We start from the raw sequence: 21,660 nt of genomic DNA, 5'->3' as shown, positions 1-21,660 counted from the left end.
ACAGGATTGAATTTTTGAATGCGAGCGGTTACAGCTCGCAGGACGCATCGCCGCGTGTGCAGAAAATGTTTTGAAGGCAGTCAGCTGTTTCAGCCGCGTCCCCGCACGCGCGTGGAGAAACTTCAATATGCGGCTGATTAACCTGAAACTCGAGCGATTTCACCCCCAAAATGTAAGAAAACAGTCCGTTTCAACACGATCCTCCATGACATCTGTCCTCTGAATGGAGGAAAAATAATGCTTCTGTGGGTCTCTTCCTTCTTATTAATCGAATGCAAACAACATCGCATGCAATGCCAGATTTCCCTCGTAAATTATGTTTGCACAGGAATGATCTGTGTGTTTGTCTGCGCATGCAAGTTTTACTAATAAGACCTGAGAACCTGTGATTTTGGGTCTTGCCTTCCTTGCAGCGACCAAATGTTGATGCGGCTTCATGTTTAGTTTCATGAAGGTCAGGCTTTGAGTTAAGGTGAGGAGGGTTCTGGTAGGGTCTGGGGGTGTTTATGGGGAACATCCTAACTTGTGGTACCAACTGTGCAAAGATTTCATGTGTATTTGTCCCTTTTGAGAAGAAAAATCAAATCCTCAAATCAAGAATCGTCTAATTTTGAGTTGAAGGCATGTTTAAGATGAGACAGTTGAAGGTTAGACGTAGTTATGGAATAGACAGAGACAATTCTGCAGGATAAAAATGCTTGAATGCATCCAATGTGGCATTATAAAATTAGACACTGCGACAAATGACAGTGAAACACCACCCAGACAACTGCAGCTCCTTTTAAAGATGAGAGTGCATGCAAAGTATCCAGAATACGGCCTCTGTAGGAGCAATTTACGCCTATACACCTTTTTCTTTCTTTCTTTTTGGAAAAAAAAAACGGTCTGCACTGGCTTCCCCCCGTCCTGCTTCCTGTAGTAAGACTGCATTGCCTTGCCCATCTATCGCGGTGATAAACTAGGCTGTCAGTGGCCGGCGCAGCTTCATGCAAGCTCAATGACTGGACTCATGTATAACTTGGCCTTTTGAGAAACACCGACTTGACGTGTCTATTAAAAGCCGTTTTTACAAAGGTCAGTAATTCTTTTTTTTTTTTCCCCTCTTAATCAGCATAAACATAAGAGTAGTGCAAATAAAGCTGATATAATGATAACTGTTGTAATAAAGCTGCAGATTGTACAATGTGTTTGGTTTTTTCAGGTGTGCCTGGGGTCTGTGGGGTCAAACGCTGCACAAATTACCTCAGAATTAACTCGTCCCGCCGTATGAACCTCATAACCACAAAGACAGGGCCTGGGGATTCCATGTGTCAGATGTTAATAAGTTCTTATTACTTCTGCAGGTAATGTTAAAATTCTAGTCTGTCTTTTATTTTTTTTTTTTGCCTCTGAGGAAGAAAAACATCCACTTTTATACTGAAATAAGGAATTTCAAGGCGCGAGAGGGAAATGCGTAAAGAGGTTACCGACTCACGGTTGGAGTTTATCAGGACTTATCAGACATTTTTCTTCTAAATATATTGATTTTAAAACATCGTGAGGCAGGTTTTGGACAGCAGAACAACAACCGTCCCCCTCAGGGAGCCAGACAACCGTGTAGGAGTTGGACTTTAATTGATTTCCAATTACAGACCAATATTGAAACCAATCAGGCCTTTTTCTTTCTCGTTCCTACCGTCAGGAGCGTCCCTCCAATAGTGCTGTGCAGGCTCTTCAGTAATTGTCGACTCATTTGGCCATCTATCCTACTTAATCCCGAGAAAGCACTGTGTTTACAGTTCAGCTGCGATCCTGCTTGTGTAGACATAATGTAAACACACTTTGTGACCTTTTCTGATAACTTGTGAGGAAGCGAAACTCAGGAAATGAGTTAAGTGAACCACAGAATTAGCAGTAAGAAAGTTTAAATGTATCAGAAATTTGTAGAGAGACGTGTCATCATTGGCTTTTCGCAGCTCTTTTAAGAGTCTGTTGGAGCTGAGACGAACAGCGGCTTTTCCAAATATTTCCCACATTGCTGCTCTTTCGTTCAGCCAGGAAAAGACTTGAAGCCATGGTGACATTTTTTTGGTATGAAGCAGGAAAAAAAAAAGAACTAATTGTGGACATAAAACATCAGACTTAAAAAAAAAACCAGATGAAAAGTCTTGGCTGCACAACTCTTGATGAATATGTAGAGGAACATAGCGGCGGGAGCTTCAGTGCTGCTCCTGGTAACCAACATGCGTCACTGCCGGCCCGGAGAGAGCACAAACACCAGAAACTCGCTGAAGATCTTCTTTTATGATCATCTTGTGAAGTACTTTAAATCAGTTTGGCAGAGGAAGTAGAAATGCGAAAGGTCTGGGATACATGGAGGATGAGAAGGAGCAATGAGGTCAAAGCCAAATTGCTGCATGGGTGAAGGTTTTACATGAGAGGCAGAAAAATATTCCTTTAAAAAGATATAAAAAAACAAACTAGATGAGAAGGAAGGAATGCATGAGAGCGCAGGTGTCAAACTCATTTCACTTCAGGTGAGAGGTAAAACTAAGCCTTTATATAATAACTAAAACTCCACATGCTCCCTTTGGATTAGTGCAAAGACCTTTTTAAAGAAAAAATATGTGCTCTTTTGACATTATGTCATCTTGAATTAGGCCTTCCATTGCACAATGTAATCAAGTGTCCAAAAGCAGGATTTCTGCAGGATCAAGCTTGCAATTAAAAAAAAAAAATACTCATGCTAATGCTACTTTGCTAGCAGTACTGTAGCAGGTTTCCAGGCTTGGGTTGGAAATGAAATGCCTGAATGCAACATGGTAAGAGACAGCATGCATCAATTCTGGCTGACAAAAAGAAAAATCCAATAAGAATAGTCTTTTCTTGACCTTTCTTGACATCCCATGATGCACTTTAAGTGGTAAAATGGCTGCAGATGTGTGCAGGTCTGAGGTAAGCAGAGGCTGAAGTACATACTGGACCTTTCTCTGTGGGGTTTCTCAAGGTTTCGTCTTCACATAAATGGTATGCACCTGAGGCCAAGTGGTGACCCTGGGCGTGGATGTGTGTTTGTGTTCGCCCTGTGATGGACCGGTTATCCTTGGTCCCATTGTCATCCTGGTTCAGCCTGCAAGTTTAAAACAGAATGGAAGCTTGATGAGCAAAAACAAACAATTCACAAGCTCTAACAACAAACCAGATGGAAAATAAGGAATGCAGTGGACTGGAAACCTTTAATGAAACTGTGAAGCTGTTGGCTCTCTGCATAGAAATAAAATTTTAAAAAAGCTCCATAGGTGGAAATCAAAAGGGTCACAGTTTGGACCATTGCAATTCTGACCTGAAAAGATGTTGTGCGCCCCCCTGTAAAGACTCTGGGACCAGGAATGGGATGTGTCAGGAGGATTTCCCCCTGGAATCAGAGCGATGAGTTGCTAATCATCGGCACTTCATTACTGCCTGCAGGGTCACTGCAGAGACATCTGTAGCAGATATGTCTATCCTCTCCAGCTTTCCCAGGATTAAACGAGCTCGCTTCCTCGGGCATGTGTGTGAGTGTGAGTGTATGTGTGTGTGTGTGTGTAAGGTTCTCTACAACATGGAAAGCCATTCAGACCTCTCTCCTATTGTCCAAATGGCTCAAAACGGCTTAACTGTGTTTTGATAAGCTGCTGTGAATATCCATCAAGAAATCCGACCAGCCCACTGGATTGCTGAGCGGCGGACCGTTTCGTATCTCCCCCAACCTCCTCCTCCTCCTCCTCTCCTCCTCTCCTCTCCTCACCCTGCCTGCACTATATGTTACATTTCCAGCCCTCTTCTCCTCTCGCTTCTTTACGCAAGCGGACGTCCACGGCACAGCGACACCAGTACGCACCGAGAGAGAGAGAGAGAGAGAGAGAGAGAGAGAGAGAGAGAGAGAGAGAGAGAGAGAGAGAGAGAGAGAGAGAGAGAGGCGGGCGGAGGACAGCGGCGGCGGCGGCGGGTACCGGAGCGACGACGCGGCGTGTGTCTTTGTTGGGAAGCGGCGGACTGGATGGTGGATCTGTTTATCTGACGGAATTGGACCGGGGGGGCGAGTATAACTTCGCACGGGACAAAACCCGCCTTCTTTCATGTCATCCAGCGATCTGTTTCGCCCGGCGTGTTGACGCCAGCGGAGAGAGAGAGAGAGAGAGAGGAGAGGAGAGGAGGAGGGAGAGAGAGAGAGAGAGAGACGGAGGCTGTCGGAGGAGCGCAATTTGACAGATCGGCGACATGAATATACACGCGTCTCCGTGCGCCAGCCGTACGGGGTAGATGCACCAGACGTCCGCGGCATCGGAGGAGGGGACGCATCCGTGATTTGTTGGGAGCCTGCGATGCAGCAGCAGCGTGGGTCTGCGTGAAGGGGAGACGAGGAAGGAGGAGATGCTCTGCCGCTCGCCGGAGGTTCTGCGCCGCAGGGCAGCGCGTTATTGACGACCCGCACGCCGTGCAATAATGCACCGACTCACAACTTTGTCCACGCGCCTCACGCAACGCGAGACGTGTCGTGATCGCCTCTAAAAAGTGCATTTCCTCTGTCAGCCCGGCGACACCAACCCTTCTTACCCTTGAACAGAGCTTCTGTTAAAAAAATACGCCTGTGCCATTTATCTCCCGGCTCTTTGTGCTGCTTCATGGTTTTTACACGCCGGGATCCTGCAGCCTGCTGATGCCACCGATAAAAAAAAAACAAAACCAAACAACCTCTGGAGTTGTGTTGGCAGATGATTGGTAAACTGCAGATGTAGGCAGGCCCAAACCTTCGCTTATGCAGATCCGATCGATGGCGAGATAAAGACAGCTCGATCTGGCTCGATCGGGCTGTGCGCGCTCCTGTCTGCCGCTGTGCCACGGGGGTGTGTTTCCAGTCGAGGATTTTTATTTTTTTTATTTTTATTTTTTTACACAAGTCGCGAGGAGACGCAGCAGAGATCACACACACACACACACACATCGCCGGGAGACGTCTCAAGAAAAGTTTCAATGGTGTTCCGAAAGTTGCCCGGTGTGTCGGCATCGGGCATGGGTCTGCGCCTGTCCCAGAAGTTCGTCTTCCTGCTCTTCCTCTCCGGGTTGGTCACTCTGTGCTTCGGGGCCCTTTTCTTTCTGCCGGACTCGGTCCGGCTCAAGCGCATCTTCCTGTCCAAGACGGAGATCCAGCCGGTGACGGTGGGCTCCGGGTCCGAGAACGATGTCCGGGAGCACGTGAAGAGACCCAAGGAGCAGGAGCACCTGCGGGGCATGACCCCGGCCAAGGGGGACGGCGGCGGGGGGAAGGCGAAGGGTCTGAGCCGGAAGCCCTCCGTGTCTCACGAGGCCACCGAGGAGCGGCTGCCCGGGGGCAGAGCGCAGGAGGAGCCCGGCCTGTCCCGGTCCAAACCGGAGTCCGCCTCGGAGAGGGCGACCTCCTCCGACCACCGCTCCGACTCGGATACTTTCAGCTTCCACAGGTTCAAGAGGTGTCTGGCCAAAGCCCCCCTGGGGAGGGACGGCGGCAAACCCAGCGACCCCCAGACCCACGAGCGCAGGGAGAAAGTCAAAGAGGTAAGGAGGAATGCCACCGCACGAGACTGCTTCTAGAACTCATTCATCCTGTCAAAACACAGCAGATAAATGTCATTCTGCATAAAGAAACAGTCTTTCATGAAAGATGTAATTACATTCCCAACGCTGAATGCTATTTGTCTGAATGTGACTGACAATACAGACAATCTCTGTTTAGAAGCAGAGGGACTTTTGTTTGCAGAGCTGCTGCCAAACAGACAAAATAAATCCCCCTTCAGTCAGATCTGTTGTCTAAATGTATCCAGCATCTCTGACCTCACTTGATGAACTCCTGTTGGAGTTTTTCCAATAAAGACAGAGAAGAGTATTCAGAAACAGGGATTATTCAGTTGGTTTCGCTTTGTATTCTTCCTTCAGTATAAAGAAGAGATAACTAACATCAACATTATTCCATGTAACCAGAAAGATGCCAAAGACAGCAGAAACATCGAGAGTGAAGTAACAGTTCGAGAAGGTTTGAGTTAGGGTTAGTTAATGAAGAATATCATTTAAATTATTGAAATGTGTGATTGTCAGAGTGTGGACTGGTCCCTCTGTGGAACACCAGAGAGCTCCGAAAGCAGGAAGAGCAGCGAGATAAATCTGGAAGTTAGACTGATTCCTTTTCCCAGCAGATTTTTTTCGGCAACCTATTATAAAACTGATAAATGTGAGGGCAAAACTATGAAATATTTAATTTAAAGACATATTTGAATTTACTGAAACTGCAACAGCAATAAATTAAATCGCAAATGCAACATTTGAAGACTTTACTACTGAGGATTCGTGCTTGAAAAATCATCTGATTTCCTGTTAAATGAAAGCGTTCGGTCGCGTTCTGTTCGTTCATTCTGAATGATTCTGCTTTTAGCTGCAGCACCTCCTCCACCTCCTTCACGCAATCGTCTGCAGATGATATGACTGTGTGCAGCGACTCTTTAGCCAGGAGCTCTTCAAGCTGTGTGCCAGCCTTTGTTGAGCCCTGTGGGTCCAATAAGGGCTCCGGAGTGGGAGCGTCTGTGGATCACACATCTGTACCCACTCAAGGCGAGTGAGGCTTTGGAGGAGGAGAATGAGAGGAGGACGGGGGAGGGGGGGTGGAGGGTGATGGGGACAGTCAGCGGCCGCCGTGTACAGATGGGTTTCAGCCTTGGCATGTGACACAGACGCGTCCTGTTGTCACTGGCGCTCCGGGTGTCACCCCCCCGCCTCGCGCTGCTCTCATGCCTCTCGTAGCTGGGGGTGATGTGCTGCATGGCGGCCGAGGTGTCAGCGGACGGAGCGTGATTTGCCCTTGTGCACCGAGCTCGCACTGACTCATGGCTTCTCCTTTTGATGCTCTTTCAAGTGAATGTCAGTGTGACTTTGCCTCCCTGGCTTGCCCAGCTGAGCTTTGCAAAATTCATGTCTTGGAGGGGAGTCACAGTCAGGCAGGGAGACGTTATTACCGCCACGCCTTCCTCCTGCAAGATATCAGCTGTGCTTCCTTATATTAGAACCTAATTGAGGGCGCGTTCATTGCGCTGCTCCTTGCTAGTGTGCTTTTGTGTGATTTTGTTTTGTTGTTGCCACAGTTTCTACTTCCCTGATCCCCCTGGCAGTGTGGCCGACAGATTCCCTTCTCCCTGCCAGTGCGGGCTGACACACAGTGAACCTCTGCTTTGTCCGGGTTTACAGATGTAGAACCAAAAGGTAGCAGTAATGAAGTCGGCTGTGTTTTGATGGTTTCTGATGTGTGTTTCTGTGGTCAGTCTCTGAGCTCATGTTTTGGTCCACAGACAGAGCAGCTCTGTAAACGCGGTCTGTGTTTTTTTTCAGTGTGATGGAATGTAGAAAGAGGGTATTCCCCCTCCCAACGCCAACAAAAAGGGGTCCGGCCAGCCCACAGAGGGCTTCAATGCCCAAACTGTGAATGGGCATCGTTTTTCTCAACTGCCAACAACTAGAAAGCAGACTCCCCACCTTCCTCCTCTGTGTGTGCGTCCGCTGCCAAGAGAGGGTGAAACGAGGGACAATGACTGCCTGATCACACATCACAAATGTTGAAAGACGGCCCTCGGTGAATGGGGGACCCTCAGCATCCCAGAAAAATGCTGCCAAAGTCACTAAGTTGCTGTGTAGCGAATCCAGAAACTTCCAAAAGTTCTCAGCAGGACGATGAGAACGGAGAGTGGTGAAACCTCCTGTTTGTTCGGTGATTCTCACCGGGCCTGGTGTAAGAAGTCATGCGGCCTGGACTGCGCCGCAAAACAGTCCAGCCAGATCAACAGGAGGGTTTCCTTTTCTTTATTCTGTGCACATTCTGTTGCTTTGCATTTTGAGGTGTTCTGGCTGAGAGTGCAGTAAAAAAGAAAAAAAAAAAAAGTGGGATGTGGAGAGCACATCGAAATAAACACAACAGCAGAGCCGAGAGAACACGAGAGAGACATGGGAGCCGTGCAGCTTCATTCACAGAACGAAGCCTCGGCGTCTGTCTCCTCTGTTGGTCTCTGCAACATCACACACATCAAAAAGCGCAGTGTGAATTAAAAGACAACTCCTTGTAAAGTCAGAGATTTGATTTTCCCTTCATCTTTGAATATTTACCAGAGATACGCTGGTGTAGTTGAATCAAAGCCTTTTTTATGGGGGAAATTTTAATATATTCCATAGCGTGGCCTGTTACCTGTGATGCGTTTGAAAGGGAAGAATTCAAAACGGAGAGATGAGGGAGCCGACAGACTCACTGCCTGCAGAAAAACTCCAGAATAAAATAAAAATATTTCAGTTTCTATATAACAAATCTAAAATGTGTAGAAAAAAAACCCGTTTCTATAGTTTCATGATTTTATAATATGCTCTTGCATTGATTTGCAGCCTGTCAGATATTCTCGCTATAGGCACGTGTACGTGCACATGTCGGATCATGGAGCTGATGAAGAGCTGTGCGACTGTTGTGACTGTTTATTCATTCTGTTTGAAGCCCACCTGTACCACCGCGATGACTAACAACAATCAATCAGCTGCGTCTGTTCCCTTTTAAAGCGCATCTTTTTAATGGTCAGCTGGCTGCCAGTGTGTTCCTGCACATGGGATGAAATTTTCTCTGGAAAAATGAACTCCTGTCTGTGCCCCGTGCGCCCGTCACTGTTTAAAGAACAGACTTTTAGACACGTGGGCAGTTCAGTCTGAAAGAAAAAGGAAATAAGTGCACAGTGGTGATAAGACTGTTTCGTTAAACCGTCCGTCAGCGTGCTGGTGAACCAGCAGGAACCTCATCCGCTTTCTTTAAACCTCCAAATGAACAGCGAAGAAACACAGTTGGCAGAATTCATCAAAAGACAGTCAGTTTTTTTTTTAATTTTCTAGAACCCGATTTAAGAGCTCAACAATTCAGGTTTTACGTGACTACAGATAAATACAGAAATACCTCATTAATCCTGACATAAAATTCACATTATCAGCTGCTTTTACAAAATACTAAAATAGATTGGAAAAAAAAAAAAAAACAGGAGTCATCAGACAAATACTAAAATCAAAACTACAAATAATTGAACTGGAAGATAAAATAAAGGTGATATTACCAATGTCAGCTGCTACCAGCTGCTCACAACATGAAGGAAATGCAGCATTGAAAGTCCTTCAATATTTGATGTTTGTAAAGTGAATATAGTCTTTAGTTGTTGTTTAAAAGTAGGATTTGTCTCTGGTGTAGCAGGTCTGTGCTGCCTCATTACACACACACACACACACACACACACACACACACACAGGGACACACAAACCGAACAAAAAGCCTTAGAAATAGGTGCGCTTGTTGTTCGGACCTGAAATCCCCTTATAGCGGTAATGACCGGCGAGCCGGGCGACTGTCTGAATAAAACGCTGCCGTTAAGCTGGCGCCTCCTGGCCGGCTCCAAAGCGCCGTGACCTCCCCGCGCCCCTCGTTCCCCTGCTGTCTCCCGCTACGAATCAGGTGTGCCAAGCAGCCCTCGGTCTGAGCCAGGAAAATGGCCGCCCGCCGAGCGAGAAGAAAGGAACGGAAGATGAACAGAGTCTGAAGAAAAGGCTCACACTTTGCCTGTGTTCCCACAGAGCCGGAACGGCGGCGCATTTCCTCTCCTCGGTGGACGCTGTGCAAATGTCAACGGCTGGTGTTTGGGAATCTGAGTCCGCCGCCGCCTTGGCTTTGTTTATGTAGGGGAGTGAGCCGCTGGGCTCCTCTGGGTATTGATATATTGTGCAAGTCATTGGCATCAGAGGCTTATCATATCACTGATGTGGACCTTCTCTGCCGCAGAAGACAGGACGGACCCTTTAATGTATTTTCTTTGTCTTAAAATTTATATAGACATCCTACACACCCCGGTGGATTTATCCAGTCGTTATGTTAATAGATCATCTCCCTTTGTTGTTAAGCTTATGAGCAGCTAACAATGCATGAGGAGCTGGGAGATAGAGGACTAATTACTTTAAGGTAAAGCAGTGCGTGTCGGCCGTCGTCCTCACAGGGTTTGTTCTTGTCACATTTGAGCTTTATGCCTACTAGAGTGGCATCGAACCTGATATTTCTCCTCAGACTGCAATAAACTATCAGCAATGAGGAAGTAAAGGCTTTATTGGTGTGGCAGGCCTAAGTAAATGGGAGAGGCGTGAAGAGATTTCAGTGAAACTTGCACTTGCTCAAAGGTGTGAGTCTTCTTTTAAAATTTTTGTATGTTTTGCAGTATTACACAACAAAACCCAGCAAGTTCCAGTTTTGTGTGTTGATGAAACAAACAACCATTAACTGCTGCAGGTGGAGTCACAGTCTGTGTATCCTTTATGAAACTATCTCGCAAGCTTTTCTTAAAGGAAACTGCAAACAAAGTGCATGCAAAGTGCAAGATCCAGCAGGCCAAGCACCGCGGCTCTGATCTGTTTGTGCAAATTTGGCATTGTGTGCACGCTTATGTGAAAGTAGATCTACTCTCAGATTGCCTCTGAAAAATACTTGTGTGTTGGTCTTAATGCATGCAATGTGAATCACAACACCTGAAAGATTGTGAATGTTTCTATTTGAAGATCAGTTGTTAAACGGCTCAGTCTTCAGCGGAGATGCTGCTCTCATTGTGGCGACAGTCATTTCCTCAGCAGCCGACCCACGACTTTTATTTTCAGACTTTATTTTAAGATGTCTTCTGTGTGTCTCCTGCATTCTGAGGTCTTGCTGTGTGACTTCTGTTGCTGTGATGCTCCATGTTGAATAACCTCCTCCACCAACGTGTCCAACTCTGTGTTATCACGTTTTGTTTTATGCATGTGGGAGCTCAGTGCTCCATTTAATCTCTCCACGCCAAACTCAAGCAAACAGACATGGGAATGATGCATGTTTGCAGCAGACTGTTATTTCATCTCTTATAAACAGGACTTAAGCGCACAAAGCATTCATTTGAATCCTCCAGTTTGCACTTGATTCCACTTCTAGTTTTGTTCTTAGTTGATCACTCTGAAATTGCTCACAATTTAAAGGCATTTTGACCTTTGTGTGATGCAATTCAGCAGGCATTATGCAGGCTCTTCATAAGGCCAAGTGTTTGTGTTAATCTGTTGTGTTGCTCCATTTTTGATACCAATTTGCTCAGCTCAGGGTCGCCGAGGGCTGGATCTGATCCACTTTGGCTATTAAGCGAAGGCAGAACACCCTGGATAGGCTGCCAGTCCATCACAGACAGACAAACCGTCGCCCACACTTTAACATTCGCTAAGGGCCAATTAATTTCAAATGTTTTTATGCTGCAGAAAGAAACCAGAGAAGCGATGCAGACATCCTGAGAACATGCAAACTCCTCACACTGGGGGACAGTCTGGGCGAGTCAACCGTTACAGCATTGTTTGACCCTGGGGCCAGTTTTTGGTTTTTAATTATACCTCCTGTCGTGTTATCCGGTATAAATGCCATTTTGTGTAACATGTCAACACTTTTAAAACTCACACCTTTTTATTGGAGTGTTTCTGTGTCCCGGCGCTGGTGACAGCTGTGTCCAGAGGCTTTATGTTTTCAGGTCGATATAGTTGTGAGGGTGATACATCAGGATTGCCTGGAGGGTTTTTTCATTAAATCCGACACAAATGATCACGTGTGCCCGAGGATGAACTGATTAGATTGTGCCGGCTGAAGGTCAGCGCGTCCTCAGAAAACATGATAGCGGCCAGTGTTTTTTTGGCAAAATGTCACAGAGACGTGTTGATGGATGGCGTTGTAACGCGATGGCATTTTCTGTCCATCAAGGTCAAGGATCAGCTTCACAGTAGCATCATAATGTGGTCCACGAGCCGTAACTCAGGAGCAGGAGGAGACGCCGTTTAAATGGAGCGGAGTAATGATTCTGTGACACTAAACCTGGAGACCTTGGAACTGTGGCGCTTCACTATTCACTCCATGTTAGGATTTGTAGCTCCGTCATGTGAAGACTTCACCGTACGATCGCATCCTGCCGTAAACTGCTCGGTTTGTAGAAGCATGCACCTTATCTAGTTTAACTATCGCTGTGGTTTGATGCGAGCGCCGTTCAGTGGGGAAGTGGTTTTACATGCTGTTGTAGACAGCCCATCTGAACACGGTTTTATCTTTTCATATAACCTCGGGGGCTGGTTTGGCTCATCTTTTTGATTCCTTCATCTTGTTCTTAAACGCAAGTAGCTTGTGCTTCTCAATCTCTGTGCTGAACTGTCTGTTTTAATGAAACTTACAGAGCAGCAAGGTTTAATGCTTATATTGAATTTACTCACATTTATCTACAAAGCGAGATTCACTCATCCATATTCAAAGACTGTAACGCTTCATCCGCATTAGGGTGTCTGGGAGCTCGAGACAACCTTTAACTGGCTAAAAGGCAGGGTAGTCCCTGGACGCAGCGGTCCATCGCTGCAAATCATAAACACAAATTCACTCCTGAGTTCCATTTAGAGACACTGGCTTATGTGACTCGGCGTCTCACATGTGCACGTGCCATTAATCATGTGTCTTAGTGCTGTGGGAGGAAACTGAAGGCCGTATATCCATCTTCTCCCCTGTTTTGTCCGACTCTCCGGGGGCTGCAGCTTATCCCAGCTAACTATGGGTGAAAGACCAATTTGGAGTCAACAATTACCCTCAAGTGCATGAGTTTCTGGAGAAAACCTCTGCACACACACACACACACACACACACACACATACACACACACACAGAACATGCAAACCACACACAGAAAAGCGCTCAAACTTGTAACTGAAGCTGTAAAGCTTGTTTTTAACGTGAGGCATTCAGTGTTTCCACACAGGACAGTTGACAGGATTCTTCTGTCCTGGTTTTGTTTGGGTTGTTGACTCCTTTTTGTGGGAGCAATGCATCGATGTACACAGACTCGTCCTTTTCAGAAACTCCACATGACCCCTTTATCTCAGTGCTTGCTGTCCTAAGCAGAAGCTCCCAGGGTGCTGGTTGTTGCACTTCCACGGATCCTGCCGCCACACTTGAAATATCCGATGCTGATGTGGTGATGACCAGTTAAAAAACAGGCTTCCTGAAACTTACGTTTCCTTTGACACAGCTCTTTAAGCTCAGGCTGACCCCTAGTCTGCATGGACACAGTTCAATGTTTTTTTTTATGCCCCTATAGTGGGAATCATGTCTCTCCAGGAAGTGTGAGCTCTGCGGAATAATAGCAAGATACGGGCACATCAGGTAAAAAACATAAGAGCCCAGCAGAAAAGCGTATTTTTCTGTGGGTAATAAAGGCTGATTAAGCTATACAATACCAGGTCTCTTCCCTGAGGCTATCACTGCAGGAAGCAAGTGATCGGGTGAAATGGAGAGAGGAAAAGGAAGGATGTGAGGGAAAAGGGGGGGATTTTCGCTAACATCCTTCTGCATTCGATGCAGTTTTTCAGTTTTTCTCCCCACATTCCCTTTGTGGTGGGGGCTCTGGCTTGGGGGGGAAAGTTTCGCTGTTGAGGCATGCTTTTCCGAGAGGTGTGTATGTGTCCGTGTGTGTCTCGGTGCGTGTTTGTGTGTATGCATATCTCATGTGCAGGGGCATGCACACGCAGCCCTTTGTATGTAGTCATGAGATGCACACGGGCTTCGATATGCAGCCACCTTTATTTTGGTCGGTGCATATTTGTGTGTGTTGGTGTGGGCTGCAGGCGGACGTGGAGGATTAGATCACATCTTGAATGAATAAAATCCCTCGAGTGCCCTTCTCTCCTGAGAGACCAGTCAGGTCCCTTCTGTTCATGCAGGATTTAACAACTGAAGGGTTTATGGATGTAATCTGCATTTTGTGTGCGTGCGTGCGTGTGTGTGTGTGTTTGTGTGTGTGTATGAGGCTGGTTTACGAGAGCATTGCGAGGCTGTTTCTCAGCAGCTTCGCGCTCACACCCGGGCGGCTCACAGCTTTCTTCTCCTCCCGATGACGTGGCCCGGTCAACAGTTTGCAGATGCTCTTCACTCGCTATTTGGTGAAAATACTCTTTTTCACAGAAAGTCCCCGCTGCTGTTGTTATCTCCTCCACTTATTTGCAGTCCTGACCACTGTGTTTGTTTGCTGCGCTTGCCCAAGGCCTGTCCACCTCTGTTTGCTGAAGGCCTGCAGGTATTGCATCAGTGGCCTCAGACTGCATGTTGTCACATTCTGATGCCCCCCCCCCCCCCCCCCCCCCCCCCCCCCCCCCCCCTTCCTCCCCTCTTTCACTCAAAGGAGCTCCTGAGGTTATGAGTGGGTAACAGTCTTGGCAGTGTGTGTATGTTTTTCTTGAAAGTAGATTTCCGTTTTTCTCAGATTTCATCACCCCGACTCTGAAAAGTCTTTCTTACACTATCAGCCATTGCTGCAATGTTGCAATAAGTTCCATGGAAGCCCATTTATCTTAGGTTCACAGTACTGCTGACATAATGGGGTCATTGTGCGTAGACCTCTTAATCCTGGCTCCTAAAGGCCTGTGATTTCTGGAAAAAACACTCATTCATCCCTGACTTGATCTCAACTTTTCTCATGTTTTCTTACTGGACCTTGTCCTTGACTTTTTGATAAGGCCGAAGTTACATCAGCTAATGTAATATGTAGTTGTTGCTTTTTGTCAGAGCCTTCTCCCATCTTTGATATTTCTTGGTTTTTACTAAACAAGGCCTGCGAGGTCTATTTTCATACCATTAGTCTCACTTACATCATGTTTCCTTCAAGAAAATTTGTTTGTCCAGACAGCCAGGAGCCATTTTCAACAACAAAACAGACCTCTGAGCTTTTTGTGTTCCTTTTGTTACCTGAAAATACAGCGGTTTATTATTGTTAAGGTTCATTCAGAAGGTTTACAAGGACTTCAGTAACTCAGCTAACAAAAGAGGGGAGAAAATTCCAGTCTCCATAAACATGATGAACTGAATCCCAGTTACTGACGGCTGTGCTCTTCTTCTGTAACATTATTCTGGTATGATTTTGGCAAATTAGACATCTTTTGTTCATGAGAAGGCCTAGTGGTGCCATGTTTTACAAAGTTAGTTTTATTCTTTTCCTTTTAATTCTATTCTAATCTATTCTATTCTATTCTATTCTATTCTATTCTATTCTATTCTATTCTATTCTATTCTCGAGCTCTTCAGCTCTGTAGCTGTTTCCTGTCCAAACACCAGCATGTATCTGTGCCAGCCTTCTTTTGTGGCGGTAAACATCATGTTGTTATGCTGCTGCTGCTGCTGTCAGGACATCAAACACTTCTTCTTAAATATGTGCACATTCTACACATGGCCGGTTTTTACCTGTTTCATTCAATCAGGCATAAGTAACACTTAATTTCTCTAGCCTGTCATTTTTTGCAGACATGTTGTTATTGTGCTGACAGCCCTGCAGCGGCTGTGTTTACAGCAGAGTCCCTGCACTCCACTCCAGTGTTTTCCTTTTTTTTTTTTTTTAAACATATTAAAAATACATTAAAAATCCCGATGCTTAGACACAGCAGAGGATCAACTTAGTCCCAGCAGGTTACAGGTTTGCAATATACTGTCGGGAGCTGCGATAACAACAGAGCAAAAGAAAGAAATGGCCTTTTGTGGCTGCTGGTTGTGTGTGAATGAATGCCTTCTTGAGTTTTCACAATAAACAGTGGTGTGTTTGTGTGTGTGTGTGTGTGTGTGTGTGTGTGTGTGTGTGTGTGTGTGTGTGTGTGTGTTTGCTGAAAATTGTGGAGATGAAAGGTCCAGGGATGGTCTTGTTTGCTGTGCGCTCTGCTTGACATCCTCTCCTCGGTACTGAACGAAATTGTGCAGCCCCCCCCCGCCCTTCCCTTCCATTCCACAACAACCTCACCTTTCTCTCGTTGGCCCACTTGGGCAGATTCAGCAGACAGAGGGGGCAGAGTGGCCTAGATGTGCCCGGCAGACTATCGGAGCCCCTCGCTGAGTCCCAGCCCCCTTCCTTTATGCCTGCTTAATTGGTCAGAAACAACATGCATGGCTGTGTTCAGCGGGGTAATGGCGAGACATTAGAGTGAGCTGGGGGGGTGGCTGGCTCACTCCCACATGTCTTACTCACTTTATCACTCCTTGCTTGTCTTTGTTTGGTCCCACTTGTGATTCCCCCCCCCCCCCCCCCCCCCCCCCTTCCCTTTCTGTTTGTCCTCCTCGCTCTTCCTCCTCCCTGCTTTCTTGGCCATGTGTGGCCCCAGGCCTGTTTACAGCCGCTGCCCTGCCAACTAACCCCTCCTCGGCATTGCGAGCGAGCCAGTGCGAGCTGCCCGGCCGCTGTCCGCTCAGATCGGCGCTCCTGCTTCATTGCCGTTGTGTTGTGACACGACTTCAGCCTACTTTCAAGATGGACGAATAAAACTGTCAAGCTTCTGACCCACAGCTTAGGCGGATCCCCGGAAGACAGCGTCATATTTTATGTAGCGGCGCCGGTTTCGTGGCCCCACGTGGAAAAACTCATGGTCAGTCAAGCGATGCGGACGTTTTCCTAGGTTGAGAGGAAAATGTACCTCCCTGGTGATTTTCCCCTTCATGAGCATCAGTGGGCAAATTGCCATTAATTAGCTGAATGCTTACAAGACCGTTTTAGCCCGGGCCGGGTGTATTTGTTCATTATTATCACAATTAAGTCCCTAATCAAATGGCAGCAGTGGTGCTCAGTACTCATTAGGGAGCTGTATAGATTTCTCCCGTTTCCATCAAGGTTGGATGATGGGTTAGCCAGATAATTGCAATTTTCATCCGTCCACAAGTCGGTGCGAAGGCAGTGAAAAAAAAGGAAAAACAAATAAACTGATTCGATAGCCTACTAATGAATGTTTGCGTGTGTGAGAACAACCAGTTTGCCGATCATTAATTGGATGAGAAGTGTGGCTGACAGGCTCCCCTGAATATTTCTCTCACAGTATTGCGGCGGGGCGCAGAGACAGCTGGATGCGGAGCGGAGGCAGCGTCGTTTCCAAACGAAAAAGGTCCTTTAGAAAAGCAAGACAGTCCGTAGTGTCCTCTGTGAAAGATCACTCGAAGTCCTCCTGTTATGGAGAGCTGAGAACATTTAAGAGCTTCTCTGAACAAAAAAAAAAAAAAAAAAAAAATTGTGGTTAAAAAAGTGCAGCAAAAGTCTACTGGGTGTTTTTTTTTTTTTTTTTTGTGGAGGGGAAGTTCTCATGTTCTGGTGACACACTGCACCTCAACAACAGGAAATGGGTGTAACTGGCCGTCCACTTTCAGAAGTGGCTGTGGCGGCGGCTTTCATCCGTTTCAGCCCAGATGTGTCGTTCCTGTCAGCCAGCTGTGACGGCGTGTGGACCCGCGGCACGGCGCTGAACTGCTGCTGAACCTGTTTAATAATGAAGTGATGGCTGATGGGAACCGTTTCCACTAGGAATTAAAACAAGAAAAAAAAAAAAAAACACCCCGACATGTTCTCAAGTTGTTAATGTAATGCTTCACAGACACTTTTATAGATTTTTTTCTTTTTTCGACCCTTCTCTTCCAATTCTTTCACTGTTGAGAGGATTTAGGATGCTTGCTTCATAACAGCAACTACCGGAGCATTTATGATCGCTATAAAACACCAGGAAAGGAGCAGAGAAATGGTTTTATGTCCATATTCCAGCCTTTACAGTGCCCCCAGAACTTCCTCAATCACAGACAAAAAAACACAATAACATCAAAGAACTGGCAAATTTTAAAAGTTAAACACACACAGAATTAAAATCAGTTCAGTCAATCAAGTAGTAAATCCTTCATTTCATCATTCCTAGTCCATTTTATGTTTTTCTTTTTTTGTTGTAAATTTATTCTTTGAAATATTTATATTAATATTTCCATATTTACAAGGTTATTATTCTATTTTAATTCAACTTTGGCTTTCATTTAATTGAATTCAGCTGACCTAGTTTGATATGTGCATCTTTACTGCTTTTGGATAATAATTTAAGGCTTTTTAATTGAAATTAATTAGATTCTTGTGTGAGCCAAAATTCAAACCAAAGTTGAACAGATGGTGGAGTCATGGTGGCTCTAAGACCCAACAAACAAACACACACAACAAAATCCCCCCCCAAAAAAAAGTCAGGGAGTTTTGACCTCTGCTGTGGTTCCTGTGCCACATGTTGGAGTTCTGTTGTACTTCCTGTGGCAGGTAGGAAACAGGAAGTAATTCAGGAACCATACAAACAGGAAGGCTGCTCCTGATCTGTGTCAGAAGAAAGTCTTCCTCTTATTCAGGGTGCTATGTGACTGTAAGTTCTCCTTCTTTTTCCTAGAAGCTGTGACTTTCATATCCATGGTTATTGTTGACAAGTGATGTTCAATTTGTTGGACTTGATAGAGTTAAAATACTTTTGTAGCTTCGGTGTCACATGTTTGAAAGGATGAGCAAAAACGTCACTTGATTCACAAGCATTATTTTTACTGCTTCTAAGATGTGTTTGTTTCAGTTTAAACTGCATTCTTTAGAGAATTCAATGCGAATCCCATCGCATAAGGCAATCTAACTGACTGAAGTAACTGTTTAAATATTTATATGCGAATGTTTAAATATCTTGAAATAGTAGTCTGTCAACAACAGACTTTGTATTATCTGGCACTGTATTATTAAAAGAGGGTCATCTAATGTCCACATTTAAAAAAAAAAAAACATGTGCCGAGTAACAGTTTTGGGGAATAACTGGAGAAACTGAATCTCCACAGAAACATCTGATCCTGGAGAAGAACCGAGACTGGTTTAAGGCCGTTCTACCTCACCAAGACATTTATTCTGAATTGATTTCAATAGTAAATCCATCTTTCTTTGAACTGCTTTATCCAACGGAGGATTGTTGGGGGCTGTCATTGATCTCAGCAGATGATGGATAACAGGGCTTTAGGCCCAGTTTATCAGCTGCTTCTACTTTCACTTTGCATTCGTTTTATGGATGATTTACTTAGAATAACACCATGAAAGACATCGTGCATAAGCAGGAGAGTTAATAATGTCTGCAAATAAAAGTCATTGTGAGCCAGTTGTGGAAATTCTTTGATCAGGCCTGATATTGGTTGAAAGAAAGTTTTTATAGATGAAAAGGCAACAGTTTCCTAAAGTTTTCTTAACTTCTGTGTTTGACTGTCTTTGTGATAAATGTAATAAAAAAAGTCCCCCAGAATAATTAGTGGTTTGAACACCTTGAGTGGACTCGGTTAGCCGGTTGGCAAACCAATCGCTGAACGCAGCTCGGCTCGGCTCGGCTCGGCTCGGCTCGGCTCGTCTCGGCGGCCGTTACCAGCCAATCAGTCCCTCCCTTTCATCCCCTGTGTTCGGAGCCCGGAGCTTCTGAGTCATGCAAATGATGTAATTAGACTTTTAATGCGCTAACTGTATTGAAACAGTGATCCATTCGAGTTCATTTGGTGGAAACCTGCCGCTAACTAAACCGCCCCTCTGAAGATGTGCTCAGCCGCTCGCTGGTAATGATGTCTGCCGGGAGACCGCCGCGCACAATGGGAGAGATAAAAATGAGGGTCACATGCCTGAAAGGTCGAGGCCAGAGATGTTTCACTCATTCACCTACGAGATAGGAGCTGTTTTGTGTCAGGCGTGAAGATCATGTCACTTTTAATTTAAAGCGATTCAATGTTTAAATTAAAAAAAAAAATGCAGTTCACATGGTAACGGCAAAGCAGCCAATTCCAATATTATGGTAATTATAGATTTGATAAAAGGAGCTTTAATTATGAACAGAGCACAGTATGTTCAGGCATTAAGGGTTTAATAAATTCAGTCCTTACACGGGGAAGAAATTGATCTTTCACATGAATTTCTATTGAATTTTGTGAGATCAGCCTGGCCTTTACATCGGTTGTGTACTTTTATATGAAGACTTGTTTCTCAGCAACACAACTTTATTTTTGCTTCGGCTACTAGAAAATAAGAAAATTTGAACTTCATAAACGGCCAAGACTTTCATACACCGTGCTGTAGAGATTAATTTTTGTTTGCGTGAGTCTTCCAGCTGATTCAATGCTTATATTTTCATTTAAAAGTGAGTACATGTAAAAGAAACGGCAACAAACTAACATCAAAAAACAAACTGCGCTCCTCCGAGCCTCCACGAGCCTTGAAAAGCGTTTGAGGCTGGAGTTCAGCCGTGTTCAGAAGTCGCGCACGGCGTGTCAGAATACAAATGCAGTGTTTTCTTTTTAAATTATTTGTGTGGAAAGTAGCCGCGGATAATCCCTCGGTGTGAGAATCCGAGCTAAAAGTCTTTATTGTGATGTCCTCCGGAGGTTTTCGCTCTATTTTTGCGATGAAGAGGTGTAGTAAATATGTGTACTTTCAGGGGTCAGATGAGCGGTAAACCTTAAGCTATTTAATCCAGGGGAGGTCAGGGAAGCGGCGCCGCTAAGTCACAGTTTAAAGTTAAATTTACAGTGTGGGTTTGTTGCTGGAATCCACTCGGAAAACATTGTGCGGAGCGCTTTAATCGCCGAGGCCTTTGAAGATTTTCTGAAAGGAGCTTCGCACGAGGCAGGAAACACTCGCAGTCAGTCAGAGAGATCGTAAACAAGATGACATTTTTTTTTTGCCAGATCAGCTGCCGCTTGATAGCAATGAGTGCGAGCCTGCGTGTAATCTCAAGAGAAAAGTTCAGTACCACGCTGACGAAGTGCAGCAGGTCAAAGTTTCACTGTGCTGGAAGAGCATGTGGCTCTCTGTTCCGTCTAAAATAGTAGAAAAAAGACGCCTTCAGCTACATCCATAACACCTCGCTGCAATAAAAGTCAGATGATATTAGCCATTTTGTTCGATCTGGAACTTATTGTTAAGTTTCACTCTGGATGGAGAAACGTGTAGCATCTGCAGGCCCTGCTTTTTTTGTTTTTTTTTTCATCCTCCTCGAAACCCAGCCAGGTTTGCGCTCAAAAAAGTGACTGAGTTCTGTGGAAACAAAGTTTAGGGGAAAGTACCGTAAATGAAAAGCACAGCCATCTCCAGGGGGGTACAGAGTGCGCAATATGTGTGTGTTTCAGTGTGTGGGAGGCTGCTGGGACCATTGCCATTGTGTTTTCCAAGTAAAATGAGATGAATGCTTGCAATTAATTCTGCAGTGACCATTAGCTTACGAGGCGAGCCCTGCAGAATCAGCAGCGGGGGGGGTGGCAGACAAAAGCTGCGTGTGTGTGTGTCGTGCTTTAAACAGTTTGCTCGAGGACCTTTTGAGGCCACTGAGTCTTTACAAGCGGCGACTATATGCTGACTGGAGTGAATGAAACCCATCAGGCTTCCTTCAACATCTGCTCCAGATGTCTTCTTTGTGCACGTGAAGGTGGCGGCGAGCAAACAGTGAAGCTTATCGCTGTGGTCCGATGACCGGTTTAGGACTGTAAAGCAGAACAGTGCGGGGGTTTTCTTTAGTATTCGAGGGGAAGCAGGAAAACAGGCTGGCCACCTCTGAAGATAAGTGAGGTCCTGAGGGCTTTTTCCTCAGGAAGAGAGTTCAGCGTGAATATGCATGAAATCTTAAGCTGATCTCCGGTTAGTCTGATTATTCAGCATTACTGTGCTGTGCTTTCTCTCAACTACCACCGTAGAGGAAGACAGTTAAAAAAAAAGGAAAAAGCCTGTAGATCCAGCGTTAGTTCTGTCTTCATTACGTCTGGAG

General features: G+C 45.5%; 1 protein-coding gene across 2 annotated transcripts in view; it reads left to right on the top strand.

Moving 5' to 3' along the window:
* Nucleotides 1–3,944: 3,944 nt before the first annotated feature.
* The window catches only part of LOC115397478 (mannosyl-oligosaccharide 1,2-alpha-mannosidase IA), a 198,037-nt gene continuing 180,321 nt past the window's right edge, over nt 3,945–21,660 (top strand). The window contains exon 1 of one of the 2 annotated variants that reach the window (XM_030103828.1): nt 3,945–5,553. In XM_030103828.1, the coding sequence (XP_029959688.1) occupies nt 4,993–5,553 (561 nt within the window). In that variant the 5' untranslated portion in view covers nt 3,945–4,992. The remainder of the gene's footprint in view (nt 5,554–21,660) is intronic. The other variant, XM_030103829.1, reaches the window with a different exon arrangement.

This window comes from Salarias fasciatus, chromosome 11, assembly GCF_902148845.1.
Source record: "Salarias fasciatus chromosome 11, fSalaFa1.1, whole genome shotgun sequence".
NCBI classification, from domain to species: domain Eukaryota; kingdom Metazoa; phylum Chordata; class Actinopteri; order Blenniiformes; family Blenniidae; genus Salarias; species Salarias fasciatus.
This window is presented reverse-complemented; position numbering and strand designations above follow the sequence as displayed.